Below are 21,559 nucleotides of genomic sequence, written 5' to 3'. Positions count from 1 at the left end.
ACAAAACATGGATAATCTATATTGAATTTGCTTGCCTTCTCAATGGGGGTAAGATGGGGAGGGAAGAAGGAAAAGAATTTGGAACTCAAAGTCTTAAAAATGAATGTTAAAAATTGTTTTTACATGTAGCTAGGGTAAAAGAAAATACTAAATTAAAAAAGAAAAAAAAGGAATGAAATGAAAAACCCCCATGACCTAGAATATATCTGCTCAGGTTCTAAATTGCTTCTTAGTCTTAGAAACTCCATGGCAGGCATTGGGTGAATGTGACTGTTGGTTAGAACCTCTTATTGGCTGTTGAATTGTTTTTCAGTTGTGCCTGACTCTTTACAATCCTGTTCGGGGTTTTCTTGGCAAAGTTAGTGGAGTGGTTTGCCATTTCCTTCTCCAGCTCGTTTTGCAGATGAGGAAACTGAGGTAAACAGGGTTAAGTGATTTCCTCAGGGTCACTCAGCTAAGACGTGTCAAAGGTCAGATTTGAACTCAGAAAGATGAGTCTTCCTGACTCCAAGCCCAGCACTCTATTCACTGTGCCACACAGCCGCTTTTGATTGTGAACTTCCCTTAAAGAAAGGAGTTAAGAAAAATCTCACTTCTAACCCCTGCAGTAAGACACAGGCAAGTTTTTAATAGCATCCATGGATGTCTATCAATAATGTGCTGGTAAATATTTAAAGACCAGATCTTCAGAACAAGAAAATGTATGTATAATACCCTTTTAAGCTTAATCTGGATTACTAACATTTTCTTCATCATTTTGTTAGTCTAAACAATTAAAATAAGTCAAGCCCTGACTCGTAGTGCTTTCCATAATGTAAATGTTAACATAGAAAATTTAATAATCAGCTGTCAGAGGCTGGTTCAAGCTGGCTGCAGCACACCCCAATGGCTATTTAATTTCTATAGCTGATTAGCTCTATTTTTTATCATTAAATTTCCAAAATCTAATATTGAAAAAATAAATATCATTCATACCACTACATGGTTGCTTGTATTCCCTATGTGCTGAGTCTTGCATTTCCATCTAAAGAGTAAGCTCTTGAATGCTTAGTGCTCAGCACATTATAGGCAATTAATAAATGAATGGATAACGAAATGTATAATATGAAATGCTTGTTGGGTTCGATGCCCACGATCAAAACTCTGAAAAGTATTTATCATAGAAAAGATTAAGGAATTATCTGTTCATTCACTAGAAATGTACCGAATATTTACTAAGCACATTGAAAAGTGATGAGAGATGTGTGTAGATAAATTAAGTTATGGTCCCTTAACTCAAGGAGTTTATAAGCTATTGGGGACAGGGAGAAGATAGATAAAACATATGCAGAGATTAAATGTGATGTAAATTGGAGTAACAAACACTCAAAAAGTCACTCATATACGCAAGTGCTCCAACAACTCAAGGCAGATGGATTCTTTTCTCGAGAGAACACAAGGCAATTTCCTCCATAGCTGGAAGGCACCATTATTGTCCGGCAAACAATTGATCCGTATAGCTGATGACAAATTCAATGAACAAATAGAAAGTGTGTGACCTACAGGGGATTACAAAGATGCCTAAGTCAATGGCATTTGCCTTTAAGGAGTTTAGAGTATGGTAAGAGAGGTAAGGTAAGAAAAATAATTCTAACTACGCAAGTGAATGCGGAAAAGTGCACATGTAAGCAATTTAAAGAGAATATATAAAAAAGGAGTGTTTGATTTAAATTTCATAGACTTCAAGGGGAGTAATATGAGTAAGGCCAAACTTGTGGTCTGGAATCAGACCGGGAAAAGCACTCAAGTGAAGGAATTTGGATTATCCAGCACTCAGCACAGTGCTTGGCACACCACGGTTGCTGTTCAGTCAGTTTTCAGTTGTGTCCTACTCTTCCTGACCCTGCTGGGGGTTTTCTTGCCAAAGACACTGCAGTGGTTCATCATTTCCCTTTCTGGCTCATTTACAGAGGAGGAAACTGAGACAGACAAGGTTAAATGACTTGTCCAGGGTAATACAACTAGTAAATGTCCAAGGCCAGATTTGGACTCATGAGGATGAGTCTTCCTGATTCCGAGCACAGTGCTACATCCACTGCACCACCTAGCAGCCCTGGCACATAGCGGGCATTTAATAAATACTTACTGATTGATTAATTAATGCTGTGGAAAACCTTGAACCTCAGGCTAGGGAATTTGGCTATGAACACCCTTTCTTATTCACAGAACATTGACTTATGATGAAACACATAGGAAGGCTAGTATTTCTCTTTCATGAACATAGCAAAATAATGCAGAAATGATACTGATTAACAGCTAAGCTTCAGGACAATTTTGGAAATCATTTTTTGCCAAAGATATGAGAACAAAACCTTGTGTTATTTTTTTAATTTGAGTTAAGAGAATATTTGCCATTTAAAATCCTCTGGGTCAGTGTAACTGCTCCAAAGCAGCAGGGATGGAGGAGCCTAGAGAGCCAGAGTCCCATTTTATGAAAATTTACAAGCCATAGGTCATGAGCTTGAGTGGATCTCAGAGGCCATTTAGTCTAATGCCTTCATTTTACAGGTAAGGAAACTGAGGTCCCGGTAGGAGAAGTGATCTGCTAAAACACTCTTCAGAGGTGGAATTTGAGCGCAGGTTCTTTGACTCAAGAAACAATGTTCTTTTCACAGTAGCAGGCTGTCTCTCTTATGAATTCTCTATACTATCACCTATCCAGATCTATACCATGATGATGAACAGACACAGAGAATACTAGACCCATGAGGTTTATACTTCCCAGAATTCATTAAATTAATTAGTTATAGGAAAACTCACACCATGTGTGTATACACACATATACATATGTGTATATACACACACACATACATACACATACATATATGCACACATGTACCCCAAATGAATACTTCCTTCTGCCTTTATGTTATCCTGATTTTGTATCTCTTTCTGTTATGGCTCACTGCTCTTGGTGGAGAATCAGGGAGGGCATGCGGTAGGGTGAGAAGGGGACAATATGGACTTGGTTCAGTTCTGCTTACAGATCAGAAGCTAGAATAAATGTGATGATCTATTAGGACTCTCACCAAATAAGGATGTAGTTCTCCACTCTAGCACCTGAATCTTTTGGGGATAGGTAGAGGAAGGGAGCGTGTCGATAAGATTTACAACTACATGAAAAGGATGCAAAGTTTCACATGGAAAGAGTAGGTTCACTCATGGATCCAAGAGGTGAATTAGTACAAAGTTGCTTGAGTATCTCTCCCGCAGTAAAGCCATTTACAAATAGTGCCGAGTACTTCAATGAGAGCTATGTTGGAATGCCTGATGGCACAGCTTGTTCCTGGATCCCAAATCAATGACCGTAGACTTCTGTCTCACTAGGTTGAACAACCAGCAACACAGGGCTGGGTTTCAGCAAATTATTCAAGGCAATTGAAACAACTCAGAGATGGGAAACACTCCCACAGCAACTGGGGAAAACAAGAATGACAGGCATAGTTGGAAGGATGTAGGGGCGAAATGTCGCCAGCTAAATCATTTTTGCCCCAAAAAGGACAGTAAGCATGTTTGGGGGTCAACAATGGAGGGTCCTATTAATCTCACAGTAACTTCAGGAGTAGAGTGAAATAATGCCCATAAGTATGTTAACTCTGTGAAGGCAAATGAATGAATTTCATAAGTGGTACATTATTTTGGAGATCGAATCTCCCAAGCTTGCTCTGCGTCTTGCCAAAACATCAGTGGACCTGATCCTAAAGCTGGTCAATATGGAAGTTTTAACCAGCTTCCTTCGTCTGACCTGAGCTGGCTTATCCTTCCCTAGGTAGCCCCGTGGCCCTCCCCTCTGAGAAAATCACCATATTATTTGCAAACGTATTAGCAAAGATACCTGATTGGCTTTAGCCATACTATATCTCAGAACTCCCAGACTCAATGGTGTCCTGCAGAAGCAAGAATAATAGATATGAGTCACCATCCTTGACCCAGGGATACTTTCCAATCTGGCACTAAATGATACCAAGTGGCCTTGGACGGTAAACGTTCTTCATATGGATGGGCATTTTGCCATATATGGTTGAGACATTAAATATTTCAATGGGATATTAATATATGAAAAAATGTTAGAAGGAAACAAAGTGGTGTACTTTTTCTTTGTAGGGAAACAGACTTGTGATTTAATTAGAATAAGAAACTCCCATGGTGGAAGCCCCTTCTACTCCTGCATATCAGCCTTCCCTCTGAAACTTATAGCCTGAAAGAATTAACAGTAATTACCAATTACTGAAAGAATTAAGGGACTTGCACAGGGACTTAGTCAGTGTCAGAGGTAGGACTTGAACTCAAGTCTTTCTTACTCCAAGACCAGCTCCCTATCCCTGTACCCCTCTGCCTCTCAGCAGGGTTTTTCTCTAAATTTCATTTTTTATAATGTCTACTTCCAAAGAAGTTCAAACCATGAGGCTTGATCTTTCTTCTTTTCCTTTTTAAAATAGATTTGGAAGCTTCAGTCATTTAGGGAAGGAAAGATATGCTTCAATCTATTCTGCTTTCTGTACTAACTAGAGGCAGATTCACTAAATGAGGGCCAGGCCCTGAAAATGATGATGACCAAGAATGGTCATCATAAGAAACAGAGGTCAACATAAGTAACATGAAGACACTCCCAGAGCCTAGCTGACTCTTAAGGAACACAATCTATCGAGCTGCTATTTTATTCTCCACTTAATGTTCAGGATAACAAGGAAATCTTGTGTTGCTCAGCATTGAGAGAAGCTTGACAGATACTATAAAAGATAATTGTGGGTTGGGGGGAAGATGGGGGAAAAGGAATCAGAGAAATTGTTTTCTGAAGATGAGAAAAAGGAATCATGAAAGGTGATGATGGCTTGTCATTTCTCCAAAAGTAGGTTAAAGAAAATGAGTCTCAGTTCCACCGACTCTTTCTTTACCAATCCTCCTTTTAAAGGTTTTTCTGTTACATAAGTCTGAAACATGTCCTTGTAATCTCACCAAGGTATAACATACAAGTGTACCAGAACTGAAAGCCCTCCTTTAAGTGAATGGACAGCAGGCAAAAGGAAAGTGTATAGAGAGGAAAGGAGAGAGCTAATTAGCGGCACCCTATTCAATTCCACAATATGGAACCTATTATCTTGAATATTTTATTTAGCATTGTTCTTTTCATCCCTAAAGCATTCCCCAGGCACAGAAATAACCTCACCCAAAATGGAGTTTCTCTTTCTCTATGATAGAAAGCCAGGAAAAGATTCTTAACACTCTTCCACCTCCCCACTCCCCCCAAATCCCCTCTCGAGGCAAATCAGACCTAGCCGGTAGTAGTAGGGCATCTAGAGCGTAAAGAAGGATGTTCACAGGACCTCATTTTGAAAGTCTTATGTGTTACCATGGAACATGCCGTGTACTGAAGACTGAATTTACTCACACCAAAAGGCCACAGAAGAGTGTGAGCAACACAAGCAGAACAGTTATTTAGAATCTGATAAATCTGTTTGGGGTAGTCAATCTTAATCTAGTTAGAGAACCCAGTTTGGGCATTCAAAACCTCTTTTTCCCCTGTGTCAAAGATAAAAAGTATGTTTCTGGTAAGCAAACCGTTTTCCTGATGGACTGAATCAGTAACATGTCAAGAGCGGGAGTGGTAATTGTCATGAATTTAAGAGTTGTGTTAAAACTGAGTATCATCTGTTTAAGCTGTGTATTAAATTATATCCTTATGAATTAAAATGTAATAAATATCTCTGCTCTTAAGATTGATATTTCTTTTTTTCAAGTCTTTTTTCATAAATTAATTCTTTTCAGTTTTCAATCACTTCCATAAATTTTCAATTTTCTTCCCCTTCCTTCCCCCTTCTTCCCCAAGATGACATGCAATCTTATATGGTTTCTACATATGCATTCTTATTAAACACATTTTCACATTACTCACGTTGCACAGAAGAATTAAAATAAATGGGAAAAATCATGAGAAGAAAATAAAACAAAACATAACATAACAAAAGAGAAAATAGTCTGCTTCATTTTGCACTCTGATTCTATAGTTCTTTCTCTGGATGTGGATGGCATGTCGCATCCAGTCCTTTGGAAATGTTTTGGGTCCTTGCATTGCTGTGAAGGGTTAAGTCTATTAGAAATAATCTGTGGCTGTTACTGTGTATAATGCTTTCCTGGTTCTGCTCATTTCGCTCAGCTTCAGTTCATATAAGTTTTTCCAGGTTTTTTTCTGAAGTCTGCCTGTTCATCATTTCTTATAGCACAATAGTACTCCATTACATTCATATACCGCAGTTTGTTCAACCCTTCCCCAATTGATGGGCATCCTCTCGAATTCCAGTTCTTGACCACCACAAAAAAGCTGCTATACGTATTTTTGTACATGTGGGTCCTTTTCCTATTTCTATGATTTCTTTGGGATATAGTCCTAGAAGCAATATTGCTGGGTCAAAGGGCATGCATATTTTTATACCCCTTTGGGCTTAGTTTCAAATTGCTCTCCAGAATGGTTGGATCAGCTCACGGCTCCACCAACAATGAATTAGTGTTCCAACTCTCCCACATCTTCTCCAACATTTAAGATGAATATTTCTTGATATGACTTTTCTATTCCTTTTTCTCTCTTTCTTTTCTACTGTCCTTTCAGCTTTCTATATATACTCTAGTCCTCAAACTCTGCCAGCCTCCAAGAGTAAATCCTTATAAGATCACTTCTGTAGCTCTTGGGAGTCTTTTCATCACTTTAGTAGACAGTCAGCATTTCTTACATAGCAAACACCTAAAGGAGTTCATTGGCTTCTTGAAGATAGGAACTATGCCTTATTTATCCTTATCTTTTTCCTTCCCATACCATTGCCTAGCATAGTCGTCTATACAACTTTTTTAAAAAATTGCTTCCTCGTAAGAAAACGTAAAAGGATTTATTTATACAAAAAAAAATTTAAAGTTTTTGTTTTGGTGGCAAAGAATTGAAAATTGAGGGGATGCCCATCAACTGGGAAATGGCTGAACAAGTTGTGGTATATGATTGGGACAGAATACTACTGTGTTATAAGAAATGATGAGTGGTAGACTTCTATGAACTGATGCAAAATGAAGTAAGCAGAACCAAGAGAACAGGATATGTAGTAGCAGTAATATTCTAAAGATATAACTGCGAAAAACTTAACCACTATGATCAAGACAACAATCCAAGACAATTCCAAGGGATCCATGATGAAATATGCTTTCTACCTCCAGAGAGAGAACTGAGGACTTGAGTGCAGTTTGAAGCATACTTTTTAAACTTTCTTTGTTTTTCTTGTTTGCATGTGTATGTTTTCTTTTGTAACATGGCTAATATAGAAACACATCTTGCATGACTTCACATATATAATTAATATCACACTTCTTCCCTTTTTATGGGGTGGGGGGAAATTGGGAGAGAATTTGGAGCTCAAAATTTTTAAATTTTAAATTTTTTACACATAATTGGGAAATATCTAATAAACATATATATTAAAAACAAACACAAAAATACTTACTTTTTAAAGAAATTAATGAACAAATTTAGAATTCTGAAGCCACATTTCTTCAGGATCATTTCACTGACATTAGGAACACTGTGGTTAGGGCAGTAAGGATGGAAACCCCAGCTAGACGTAGGGATAAAACCACATACACACATAAACGTTCTCTGCTCTTAGGGTAGTGTAAATTTAAGGACTGTGAAGCCTTAGACTGAGGCAACCGGATAAACGTTTTTGAGGGACTGAACTCCAGCCACCCTGATATTTGACATACCTGCAAGGACCATCGTCTCAGGCGACAATAGCTCAAAACAGTTGGTCGAGTTTTACCCTTTCTCCCTAATCATGTGAAGCACCTCAGTGTTGACCAAACATTTAAGTCAACAATTGTCAGTTATTTATCATTAAATAATTATTTAACATAGTACATCCCAATATTTATTATGATTCATTATTATATTGTCATCAATTATTTGTTTGTATTAATTGATTATTAAATGCCTGCTTTGTGCTCCGTGCTGTGCTATAAACACTGGGGATAGAAATTGTACCATGAAACTATTGTTATTGCTCATCTGGCACCTATCCCAGTGCGAGGGGTTGAGTCCCTCAACCTTGACCTGTTTTTAATTAAGGATTTTTTTTTGGGGGGGGGAATATCTGCAGGATGAGAAAGGTTCTACATACCCTATTGAAGCCTGCATGGAGAAGAGGAAGGACTGATGTTTCTTCACGTTCCCCCGATCTGCAGCAAAGCAGAAAATGTGGTCACTCAGCAGATACAAACCAGGATTCCTCACACTGAAACATGGAAAGAGAGCAATGAGGCCAACATATATTTAGCTCCAACAATGGCCCAAACGGAAGGCTCCTTTCTGATTTAGCATCTTAATTGGTGGCACTTGATGATAGGTATGGACAAAATGCGTATACAGCTGTGTTTGTTTCTGGAGGTGAAGAGTCCCTGACTCTTTATGCTTTACATTATCTTTTGAGGCGTAAAAATAAACAAATAAAAAGTGAAAAAAAACCCCACATGAACCAAAAATCAGCATAAGGTTACCCATAAGATTTAGAGCTAACTAAGACTTAATCTTTTAACTGCACTTCCTCTTCATTTTACCAATTGAGAAACTGAGGCCCAAAGAGGAGGAATTCCCCAAGATTACACAGGTAGTAAGGAAGGGAGCTGGGCTATAAATCCAAGTCCTTTGACTAAATAACCTGGTTCCTTCCTGCTCTAATGCTAGGATTCCACAATCCAAATCCAGTGCCCATTACACTATTCTGTGGGTGTTTCAAAGGGGTAACACTACCATTGAGGAGCTATTTGGAGCTATGCAGCTCTGAGTCATCTCTTGCAGATGCCCCAGATCTGGAACACCAGGAGTGATCCCTTTACTTCACTGGGCCTCAGTTTTCTCACTTGTAAAATCAGTGGTTTAGACTAGATTATTTCAAAGGTCTCTTCTAGTTCTAAGGTACAATGGCATGTAGATACATGCTGCAGGGGGTGAAGGAGGTAGGCTTATTTCCATTCATAGGATCTGCAGTTAACACTCCATGCTGTTATCAGCTGTCTGGGAATCTTTCATCTTCCCTTTCCCCTGCAAACCCTCATAAACAATAGGGCAGCAACTGAAGAGGCCTTATTTCACAGTTGGCACGACCTATAAGCTAACCATGGAAAAAGCTGACTTGTGAATGTAGACCCATCAAATGAATAGTTTAAAAGGGAAAGGCAAGAGAAAAAAATAGAGTTCCTAAGGCAAGAACAGTTTTCCATAGAGAGTGTCCCTAAATTCAAACTACATTAAAGACCCTGCAAACATCTGCTAATGAAGGCTGGCCTTGCAACCAATGTTTGATGAGGGACAATGCCAGCAGCTACATCTCATCACCAGTCTTGACTCAAGGAGGTAGGGCTGTCTCTAGTAAGAGAGAGAGAAAGGGTATTACAGAAACATCCTGTATCAAGGGGGTAAAAAAAAGAAAGCACTAGATCACACCATTGAAAGGAAACTACATAAAACTGAATAAATGGACAAAGAGATGAAAATCTAAAAGAACAGTTCTATTGCCTGATATTTTACTCAATATTAAAATTTTCTCTATTATCAAAAGTCTCAAAATTGGACTAATATTTTTGGGTCATCTTGTATTTCTAATGGGACCTGCACCTAATTCAGGACCTAAGAGGAAACATTTACGCTTCTCCTTCTGTCAGCAACTCAGGGGAGACAATGCCTCCCCTGAATAAGACATTAGCCTTGGAAATAACCACTTGCCCAGGACTAAGACTAATTTATGTCAGGCAAGTAAAAGAGAATATGTTTCATTGGTTTTGATGCTAAGGTTACTTTTAATGTCAAATTAGTTTGGGGGGAAGAGGGAAAGGGTGGGTGAAAATAACCAGTTTAGAAAAGAAGGTACGTGGACTAGGTAAAGTTTTTGTCTTTACTTTTAAGACATTAACATACTGTCAGCATCTCAGGATCTCCAGAGGAGAAAATGCAAGAAAAAGAATTAGAAAGAAGACAGAACCTGAGACTTCCATCATTCATTAACACCACCACCATCACACACACACAAAAAGATTTTAGAGATTCTGTTAACCAACAGTGTTCAAGGGGCTACAAGGGATGGTGGCACAAGAACAACTTTTCTATTCATTTTTATAATCAAAAGTGACCTGGAGTTCAGTTAGGAAAAGAAGCTTTGGGGAAAAGGAATTCAGGGTGTAGCAGACAAAAGTATCTTGTTGCAAGGATAATTCTACCAGTAGGACTCCACACTCTATCAATGAACCTTTGGACCATGAGATCCTGGGATTTTCATGTTGGAAAATGACCTTAGAGATCATTTAATCAAACTGTCTCATTTTATAGGTAAGAAAAGTATGGTCTAAAATATCTCAGTAACTTACACAAAGTAGCAAAGTGAGTAAGAGAGGAGAAAGCAAAATTCAAATTTAGGTCTTGGGAATCCAAATCCAAGGCTTTTTATATGGCATCATGCTCTCTCCTCACATGCATATGACACAGGCCAATCATTCCCGGGGCTCTCCAAATCATGAGAGAAATCTTGCCCATCTTGCCTACCTCTTAGACCTTGATGACAGAAACTGTGACCATCACTATAATATGTTCAATTCCCAACAGGTCCTTAGACCATCACTCATCTTTTATTTTTATCAGTCCTAATAATGGCCAGGGGCAGCAACAGGAAGAAAATAAAATTCCAGCTATATCAGAACTCTGAGTGACCCCAGTGTCTCTAAACTGATGGGACTAACTTCAAATGGCGACACATTTGAATTTCAAATCACCTTGATTTAAATAATTGCTTATAAATCAGTTTCCTGGTCACTTAGTAGAGAAAACCAACTTATTAGGAATGTTTTCCAAATTCCCTTAGTCATCTGTCTCCCTTCATTTTCTTTACATAGGAAGACCTCAGTTCCTGGTTCCAATTCTGCCACTAACTAGCTATGTTACTTTGGGTTAGCCACTCAACCTCTCTGTTACCATTGTCTTCATTTAAAAACAAAGGGGATGGGACATGATGATTGCTGAGGTTCTGCCTCATTCTAACATCCATGAATCTGTCCCTTCTCCCAGAGCTTCTTTTTGTTTGAAGAATCCAACCAGAAACTAGGCAATCCTCTTTTCTTTCCAGTGAATACAGAATATTGTTCTCATGCTACACTTTGTTTCTTCTTCAGTGGCAAAGCCAAGTATTTTCTAATTTTTTTTTAAAGAATAAGAAAGAATAATTTGGAATAAAATTCTCCCCAAAGTTCCTCCATGGTTTTGTATTCATTCCTAACATATGATGACCCTTAAAAAAAAAGATCACATAATGGTATCATGAACTACTGCTAAAATCAATTAGACAAGATAAAGGTTTGAAATCTACAAAGAAAAAAAGTCCTTCCAGAAATTTGTACAACCAATGCCAACCCTGATTTCCTAGCCCTCTTTCTTCGTAGACTTGTGCAAAGTCAAAGGAAATCCCTATTTGTTTTGCTGGACTTTGAATTGGAGACACATAAAACAAATGTCTCAAAATGAAAAGCAACTACCTTCCAGCTGGGGGAAATAATATAAAAGAACTTACATATGTGAAACAACTGCAAGGATAACCGTGTGTTCTGATGGATTCGTAGCTCGGATTGATCTGAAACAAGAAGACGCAAAGTCCAACAACATTCATTGTCTTTGCTTTGCCAAGTTAGTCCAATATGGCATTTCTTAGCACTTTAAACAGCAAAAAATCATTTAATCAGCAAATTAAGTTCTCTACAGGGTGGCATAAAGAGCTGTGTGGAGCAGCAGAGTATGATGCCCTTACACTCTGGAGCAAAAACTCACTTTGTTGTTGTTTCCTACTCAATTCAGGAGGACTCAATGCATTTTCCCGGCAATTTTCCAGTAGATCAGAGCTGCCAATTTTCCATTTCAAAACTTGGCAAATTCCATTAAAATTCCATGTTTTCTGGTTCAATTTCCATTTTGCAAAAAAAGAAAAAAAAAGAAAAAAACTGGCAGCCCCACAGTCCTCCAGTTACTTGTATGTTATTGGAATTTTATTGTGTTGGAGCTGTTTCCATTTAAGATAGTAGTCCAGAAAGATGACTTGAAAATAAAAACTAAGATGTTCTTTAGCAGCTGGAGATACAAACTCAAATTTTTTTTTCCAATAAACTCCAAGTACTCATTTAAAAGCTTTTGTTGCAGGCAATTCAGTGAATAACAAAATTACTCTTAGAATATTTCTTAAATAAATATCTGCAGATTCCTCCCCTCCCCAAACAAAATATTTGCCCTATATAAATAGGGATACAAACAAGAACCAGACTCATGATTTCACTGACTTAGGGATTGCAGAGGGTCATGAACTTGGATATGGAAGGGACCTCAGAAATCAATGAGTTTGAATATCCTCATTTTAGGTGAAGAAACTGAGACTGTGAGACTAAGTAACTTATCCAGAGTTATACAGCTGATAGCTGTCTGAGGCAGTAGTATTTAAACTCAGGTCTTCTGAACTCCAAGTCAAGCACTCCTATGAAGTCCATTCATCTTCCTAGGAGCTAGTCTAATGTTGCATTGTTCTTCCTTCCTGTCAAAGATTACTTTTATCTGCTTTGTATATGATTTGCACATAACTACATATGTACATGTTGTCTCCCCTTATAGAATGTAAGCTCTTTGAGAGAAGAGATTATTTTTGTCTTACTATAATTAGCACATGCCTAGTGAATAGTAAGTACTCAATACATATTTGTTGATTAACTGATTGTGCAGTCTCTGGGTTAGTGACTTAGAAGGCATCTAGAATTTTGAATCTTAGCCCAGATGGTTGGTTGTTATCCTTCATTCTAAAAGAGGACCAAAATGACATCACTAGGTTGAGGTCTAGATACAGCATGTCCAACTGTGACTGATCAGACCAATATGAGCTCAGAAGGCTCTACCACAGGTCGGGTACAAATAGTCCACATGAACATTTGGAGTGGAGATGTTTCTAAATTTGCACATATCACATTTCTTTTGAGCTACTGCAACTCTGCTTCACTCATAGAGCACAGCACCTTCTTTGATGCCGGCACACCATGCTAGGAGGTCATGTGCCAGTGTCTCCTATTTCACACAATCAATTTTGGTTACTGTTTGTCTTTGAGAACACATGCGTTTCTCATCCACTTGCCATCAGTGATAATTTAATGATGCATACTTCCTAGATTAGAGCTAAGAAAGTCTGATCCACATCATAAGCTGAATTTCAAGACTGATACTTGGTAAAAATTTTAAATTACAAATGTTTGCCTTTGGCCCTTTGTTTCCTCTCTCTACCGTAGTTGCCATTTGGTTTCCTCCCTCTCAGTTCTCTACTATTACCCCAAGTAATAAAGTCAGCACAGGTAGCTGTGGAGGCGAGAAGGCAGCAGATGTTGATCTCCTCTCTGTCATGCTCTGTTAGGATACTTAAAATTAGAAGAAAAAGAGAAGAGTTCTCTGTCAGTGTTTCTAAAGAATGGCCCTTCTATTGTTGGTACAGATTGTTTTAACTTAATGAGCTGGTGAGATCTTGGCATGATAGAATGACGTTACTATAGGGATCTGGTGTTACTGTTTAGTTTTCCCTGTATGTCTCTGTTGGTGTTCTCCTATACTACGTGTATGTATCTCTGCTGATGTTTCCTTGTGTCTCATACAAAGCCAGGCTATAAGCTACTTAAGATCTTGGGTACAAAGACCATCAAAAGGTTTGGTGGTAAAGAAGATGAGTTTCAGGATCAGGGAAAGCTGTAACTTTCACAACAACTAGTGACTTGTTCATTACTCTCTTAGACACTCAATTCGGAGGGCCCAGAAGTTTCACCGGGCAGTTTCAGATTTTTTTAAATTTCTTTTTACTCAGTAAATTTTACCTATATAATGTTCGATTTTCTTAGGACTCTGCTCCTTGCTTGCCAAGGTTGGGGGTAGGGAGGGTACACAGGGGATGGGGAGAAGGAGTAGCTGGATGAGCTAAAAATCTCAGTTATTGTGTTGTTCAGTCATGTCTGATTCTTCATGACCCAATTTGGGGTTTTCTTGGCACACATATAAGAATGGTTTGCCATTTCCTTTTCCAGCCCATTTTACAGGTGAGAAAACTGAGGCAAACAGAGTTAATTGACTTGCCCAGGGTCACGTAGCTGGGTAAGTATCTAAGGCCAGAATTGAACTCAGGAAGATGAGTCTTCCTGATTTCATACCCAGTGCTCCATCCATCATGTCACCTCTCTGCCCATTGTGTTAGTGAATACGAATGAGTAAGGAATGCATTAAATAGGTGATAATACTTTAGCTCAAATGTGTTATTCTAACAGTAGTAATTCATAGACCAATGGAGAAGAACTTTGGGGGAAAAGGGTAGGTGAGGGTCTTGTGTTGTCTCTCAGCATCACCCAGGAAGCTACCTATTTAATGTCACTGTGTATTTACTTGTCTATGTTGAGCATGTTCAGATATTTCATAAAAATAAATGAAATTTCTCCTAATGAGAGAATTCATCTGTGGCAATCATTTTAGTGAGACACATACCCCAACATCTTGCCCATAGTCTAAAGTAAACATTTGAAAATTCTGAATCTTATGGTTTCCTTCTCATCCTCAATTCCACTAGCACAGACTCATCTTTCTTATATGACAATGCCTTCTTTCTTGATGTTCAAAGAGAAACAGAAAATCTGTCTGTAAAATAAAAACCTTGCTCCAATATTCTGATCACTTCCTATTCATTTTCATGACTGTTGGAACTTGCACCATCTAACTATGAACTGAAGTTCAAAAAAAAAAATTCACATGACAATGAAGGTAATGAGAATTAGAAAAAAATGAATATGTTTAATTGAACGTATTTCCATGCTACCTTCAGAAACTTAAAGAATAGTGTGCCATGAAGCTGGAAAGAATTTCACCCAAATACTGTACAGACACATTCCTAAGTACACAGGGTGTTGGATTAAGGGGGAAAAATTAAACATTATTTGAAATAGTTTTTCCAGCTTGCTTTATAAAAGGTCCTTATTTGAGACTCAGGGGGCTCAAAGAAAGGAGCAAAGAGGCACAATTTTGTAGTGACTTTTCTTCATTTGTGAATTCCTCATTGTGGTACTGAAACACCCCAACAAGTCATTTTCCTGCCTTTCCAACAAGTCATTTTCCTGCCTTTCACTTTACTTGCTTAATTCTGTAAAAATTTCTAGTAAAAATTTCTGACTTCTGAGATAGAGTTGGTGCTGGTCTCTAACCATCAGAGAAGCTGTTCATGGCTACCTCCCAGTCATCCCAGTTCCAGACTGAATTATTACTCATCCTTGACACCCATTTATAAACGTGTTACTTTTCTTCATTGAGTTCAAATACTTTTGAAAACAGGAAAGTAGAACCGTTAAGTACTCAGAAGATGAGGAGGACTGACTTTGCTAATTTAGTATTAAACCTGCTTGTTCTAAGATGGAATCCACCTATAGCAGAGGAGGAAAGGACATTTCTAACTGTTCCGATCCTTTTTTATTTTTTATTTTATTTTGTTGGAGTCTAAAATATCTTGTTTGAATCTTAACTCCACCCAAAGAGTGAAAATTCTGTAGATGTTAACACCTTTCCTGAAATGTGGCAAATGAGTGGGGTCAAATTCAAATACAACAGGGCCACCATGCTGTCCATAAGGATCCTTGCGTATTGACTTAGAAAACCACATATGAATATTATCTACATTCTACTGTATTTTTACTTATTTTTAAAGTATTTTCCATTTATGTTTTAATCTGGTTCGGCCACATTACACTCAGGGCAGCAGTCTGCTCTCATTGTGAACCTGCCATTTCGGCATTATTTAAATTTTAGAAGCAGACCATGATGTGGCAGATTTGTAAAAGTCACTATAGCTATCCTAATGGGAATCTGTCAACAAACCATTTAGGAATATTTTTGGATAACTCTTATTAAAGTAGAAGAAGAATCATATGCAGCTGTTAAACGGTGACATCATTAGGCACACGAAACTGACAAATTACCTGCAGACAGCTTCTGCATCGAAGTGCTGGTCTTGTCTGTGGTCGATGACGATGATTTCGTGGTGCTTATCCAAAAAGCACTCAAGGGCAGACTCTGGAGTTCGAGCAATATTACATCTGTAGCCAGCTCTATCACAGGCCCACCAGAATCCATCACTTTGACTGTCCTCCTTTGCAAAAATCAGCAAAACCTGAAATATAAGGAAAATATCATTCCCAGAGCAAATGGACAAGATGATTATGCTTAGAGAAGGCTCTAAAACATAGACGAAAGTATTTCAAAACATTTTTCCTAATTAGTTTTGTTTGAGGAGAAATTAAAATGCTAAATTGACAAGAAAACTTATCTGTGTACATCTGCTATCATTTTCATATATTAAATTACATACTTTCAATTTTGCTTCTCATTCTTCACATGCACAAGTACATAAGGAATGGATGTGGTATTGGAATTTCTCACATGTTCAATTCTCCAATGCATCTTATGTGTGAAAAAGGCTAGCCCTCAATACAAAATTAAGGCAGGAGATTTAGAAGCAAGCTTTGAGATGTTCATTGTTCCTTTTTTCTGTTTTTATAAAATTTGATATCCAGAAGCCCTAGCAATTCATTTCACACATTAAAACCTCATCATACGCAAGTCATGTCTTAGTTGTAGCTGCTGGGGGTTAGGAGTTGGCGGTGAGCAGAAGGATAGAGATGGAAATAAGGGTAAAAAACAATCTTAGCTAATAGTAGTCCATTTATACAGTAAAACCCCATTTGAAAAAAGTCCCCCTCCTCATCAGCTCTGAACTATTTGTATTTCAATATCAGAATGTATGTTTTAAGTAGGTATAAGAACAGAATGCCCGTGGGAGTTGCTTTGAAACTTGCAGAGACTATTATGTAACAAGTTGATACTGAAAAGTTGTACGCTAGTTGACAGATGGGTGGAATATGGGCAGAGACTTAAACCTGAGACAAAGTGGGTGGATCTGGGAAATCTTCGAAGCTGGCATTCTGGTCATTTGTAGGAATACGGAAGATGAAGTAAGGGGTAGGAAGCATGAAGACAGTGGAGACAATGCCCACTAACAGACATGGGAAATGGATTCATGGAGGAGCTTGGCACTGATGTCATTCACCAAAGACCAAAAGCAAACAGCATAAGTTAAAAGTCAGGACTGGTTGCAGGGAGACACCCAAGCCCCCTACAATAACTCAGGCAGGCAAAAGACAGAAACGAACATCCTGTAGGTGTTAATGTAAGCTCTGTGATGGCAGAGACTGTCTCACTTTGGTATTTACATGCCAAGAGTTGGGCACAGTGCATGGCACATAGTTGGTACTTAATAAATGTTTGTTAATTTTTATTAAGGGAAAGTACAAGGTCCATATTTGGAACAAGGTGGTAGGAAATGATACACACAACAAGATTTCTTTAAAGTCCTCTGGCTTTAAGGATCTCAGGTCATTGTAAGGCATTAATAAACTTTAAACCTCACACTGCTAGCATTAAGGTAAGTGTAATTTGTTACAGGGCACAAGATATACACCAGTGGCATCCTGAACCTTCCTCTGTTTTCCTAATGGTCATAAGCATAATCTCAAAGGTTCAGATTCATTCATTCAAAGCAGTCACTGTGTCAACCAAACTGATCCTGATTTAGCTGACAAATGGGCAAGAAAACATATTTCCATGCAAGAGGAAACAACTGAAGAAGGCTGTTGCCTTCTTCTTCCAAGGCACTCTGACCATGACAAAACCTGAAAACACTGAATGCAAAGGTTTTGGAGCATGAGAATATTTTATAGATAGAACAAAAATCAATGAAACTTTAGATGCACACATAGTTTTCATAATAGAAGTACTATGGAGTTTGAGAAATGACCAACATTCTGGGATTTGTAGTTCAGTCAAACAGCCTTGAGAATGACTTCTTCTTAAGGGATGGGAGGGGAGGAAGGGAGACAGAGAGAATTTGAAACTCAAAATTTTAAGAAATGAATGTCAAAATTTTTTAACATGAAATTGAGGAAAAGAAAAAAATGAAGAAAAAGAAACGAGAAGCCATTTTTCACTCTTATTTTCAGTGGATTGGAAATAACCTCCCTGAAGTTTTCCTGACAAAAGTCAGGCCTCTCTCATTATCTCATTCTATCACTCCCTAATGTGCATTTCCTCTACTGGCTGTTTATAACATGCATTTCTTTTTTTTGGCAGGGGTGGGGATGGGGGCCAGGAACTAATCTGCAATTTCAATAAATTAGGGAACTCCCAGATAAGGAAACTCCATCTTCCAATGCAGATGGGCACTTGCTCTGCAACTTCTAATCTCAAAGATTTACCTGGGGTACCTGACAGTAACTTGCCTAGGGTCACACTGCTAGTCTGTGTCAGAGGAAGATCTTGAACCCAGGTCTTTCCTGACTTGAAGGCTGGCTCTTTACCCATTATAGCAGGCTTCCTCTTTAGGCTGTAACATGTACTATCCTATCAAGCTGTTGTTTCATTCATTAAGATTTACTAAAAATTCTTGGCTTCAGCATCCTTATACTTACTTGGCATAATTTTGTCTGCCCCAGGTGGTGAGCTCTATAAATTAAGTACCAACTTCTATGCTTAGAAATGCATCACATATTCACTATATTAGACCTAGGTACTTATACATTTTTTAATCTCATTACTTTATCTTACAGAAAAGAGAACTAAGGCATGGAAAGGGGAAAGAAATCGAGGCAGTTTGGTAGAGTGAATAGGACCCTAGACTTAGTCAGAAATACATATTCCACTTCAGATGCCAATTAGTAGTATTACTCTGAGAAAGTCACAAAAATCTCTCTGTACCTCAGTTTCCTCAACTGTAAAATGAGAGGGTTAACTGGAAAGACTTACATGAACTGATGCTAAATGAAGCAAGCAAAACCAGGATGACGTTATACATAGTAACAGCAGCACTGATCCGTGAGCAGCTTTGATAGACTTAGCTCTCCTCAGCAGTACAATAATCTAAGACAGTTCCAAAAGACTCATGAAGGAAAATGCTATCCACATGCAGAGAAAGAAATATGGAGTATGAATGCAGATCAAAGCATATTATTTTCTCTTTTTTGTTTTTGTTTTTTTTCTCATGGTTTTTCCCTTTTGTTCTGATTCTTCTTCCATAACGTGACTAATATGAACATATGTTTAATATGATTGTACATGTATAGTCTGTATCACATTGCATGCCATCTTGGAGAGAGGGGGAAATGTGGAACTCAAAATATTATAAAATTGAATATTGAAAACTAAAAATAAATGATTGAATGAATGAATGAATGAATGAACAAGAGGGTTGAACTCTATGGTTTCTAAGACCTTTGTGAAGGTAAATTTGTGATCCCTTGAGCCTATGTCCAAAACCATCAAGTTAAAGAGTGGAACTATTCCAGGGGTAGGGAACCTGTGATCTCAAGACCATGTGAAGTCTGAATTCAGTAAATAGACTGCACTTGAGGACCTAGAGGGCCACATATGGCCTAGAGGCTGCAGGTTCCCTAACACCTGGACTAGACTCTGGGGTCTCTTACTTCTCAACCCAGTGTAGATGCTTCTCTTTCATTTAACTTCAGGTGGAAATCTGTCAGGAACCCTCAGGAAATATCCCTGAGGATCTAGAAACAGAAAGGCCCAGTTGGGAATGACCTAGCAGCTTTAGACTGTGATAGTGAGACACTGTGTCATAGCAGATGATGGTTGAGATATAGCCTATGGATCATAAACACCTGGGTTCTTGTCCTGACTCTGACACACACAGGCTTTGTGACACACTCTGGACAAGTCACTTAACCTCTTAGTGTTTTAGGCAACTTTGTCAGATGGTGAGCTGCAGAAAAAATGTCCGTCTGCCCTGGAAGTGGGAATTCCCTCACTGGGATTTTTCTATGCTAAGGAAATTATAAATCTGATCCTAACTCCCTATTTACCTGTGAACATAAGGCAATCTAGATAATTTGAGATTAGGAGAAACCATTTTGGACTATTTGTCAACTAGGAAAATTGGAAGGAAGGAAGCAAAGTACGCAAAAAGCATGTATTAAACACCTACTATATTCCAGGCGCTGTGCCAAGTGCTTTACAAATAGTAACTCATCTGATCCTCGCAACAACTCTGAGTGCGAAGTGCTATAATTATTCCTATTTCACAGATGTGGAAAGTGAAGCAAACAGGTGAAGTGACTGGCTCAGAGTCACACAGTCAGTAAGTGTCTGAGCCCAGATTTGAAGTCAGGTTTTTCTGACTCCAGGTGCAGAGCTCTAGCCACTGTACCATTTCTCTGCCTCTGTAATATAGTACTAAGATACTGATACTTCAGCTTTGCCATAACCATCTTTTTCTTCAAGGCCATTTGGAGCTCAAGACTTAACACACATCAATCTCAAATGATTATCATGTTTTCTTAATGCCAGCTTGCATTTAAGCTTTCCATAGGACCTTTCATTGCTTACTTATATGGCTTAAAATTTCACCCTCCTAACACAGTCCAGTGGGCAGAAGCCAGCACCGAGGACTGAGTGAACAGGGGAGAGTCTCACACAAAGAATGGACCTCTCTTCCCCACTGTTTGCTTGTAGTTACAAGGGTCATCACTTCTTGCCTATGTCAGAGGAGGAAAGTGATGAAAAGGGGCCTGACTGCAAATGAATACCTTTAAAGAAATGAAAAGAAAGAGTTTGCAGAGACCAAACATTCCTAAGAAATATTCAAACAATTCAGAAGGCAACCACCATGTCAAATCCCATTCAATATTTTTGTCAAGGGGAAAAGTCAACAGTCTGCTACTTTCTGTAGCCATGGCGTTGCCACGAGAAATCTAACACACGGGGCCAAGCATTCAGACAAGGTGACACCACTGTTGTCCTGCCTAAGACTAGATGAATTATTGAATTGCAAATAATAATTTCAATACTTATGTCCTAGTAGATAGAGACCCAGCCTCAGGGTATAACAGGTATGACCGTGTGGCCCTGGACTGCTCATTTAACCTTTCCGTGCTCTGCCAAAGCTGGCCAAGATTTTCAGTGGTAGAACAATTGCTAATCTGCATTGTCAGAGAGAGTTTCCTCATCAGAAATTCCCTTTGGCAATGAAATCACAGGTCTAGGGGAAATGGTTTTGAGTCATGGAAGACTTCGGTCTTCAAAAAACTAAAAGTGAATGTCATGCTGAAGACAAGAGATGTACGGTAGGTGAAAGCAGACTGTAACACATGAGATATGAAAAATGAAGAACCAAATTAAAGGACGTCACAAAAGAAATGTGTGATAAAAATGTGTGATAAAAAAGGTGATTTGGTCACATGATAAAAGCAAGGAGCAATCAGTTTCACTGGTATTCTCCTGAGTCCAAAGGAAAGCCCCAGCATCCTAGGTGGGTCCTGTACAGACTTGGATGGGTTGAAATCTGAATCACTAGAGGAAACATACAAACTGATGAAATCAATGGATTTGTTTGAA

The 21,559-nt window shown here is 38.5% G+C and overlaps 1 protein-coding gene across 4 annotated transcripts in view; it reads right to left on the bottom strand.

The window, feature by feature from the left end:
• Positions 1–21,559, bottom strand: part of PDE8B (phosphodiesterase 8B) — a 331,778-nt gene that overhangs the window by 113,169 nt on the left and 197,050 nt on the right. For all 4 annotated transcript variants that reach the window (XM_072606396.1, XM_072606392.1, XM_072606395.1 and 1 more), the window contains 3 exons: positions 16,078–16,268; positions 11,625–11,684; positions 8,193–8,250 (listed from right to left, as the gene is read on the bottom strand). In XM_072606396.1, the coding sequence (XP_072462497.1) occupies positions 8,193–8,250; positions 11,625–11,684; positions 16,078–16,268 (309 nt within the window). The remainder of the gene's footprint in view (positions 1–8,192; positions 8,251–11,624; positions 11,685–16,077; positions 16,269–21,559) is intronic.

Source organism: Notamacropus eugenii, chromosome 4 (genome assembly GCF_028372415.1).
Source record: "Notamacropus eugenii isolate mMacEug1 chromosome 4, mMacEug1.pri_v2, whole genome shotgun sequence".
Classification (NCBI taxonomy): Eukaryota; Metazoa; Chordata; class Mammalia; order Diprotodontia; family Macropodidae; genus Notamacropus; species Notamacropus eugenii.
This window is presented reverse-complemented; position numbering and strand designations above follow the sequence as displayed.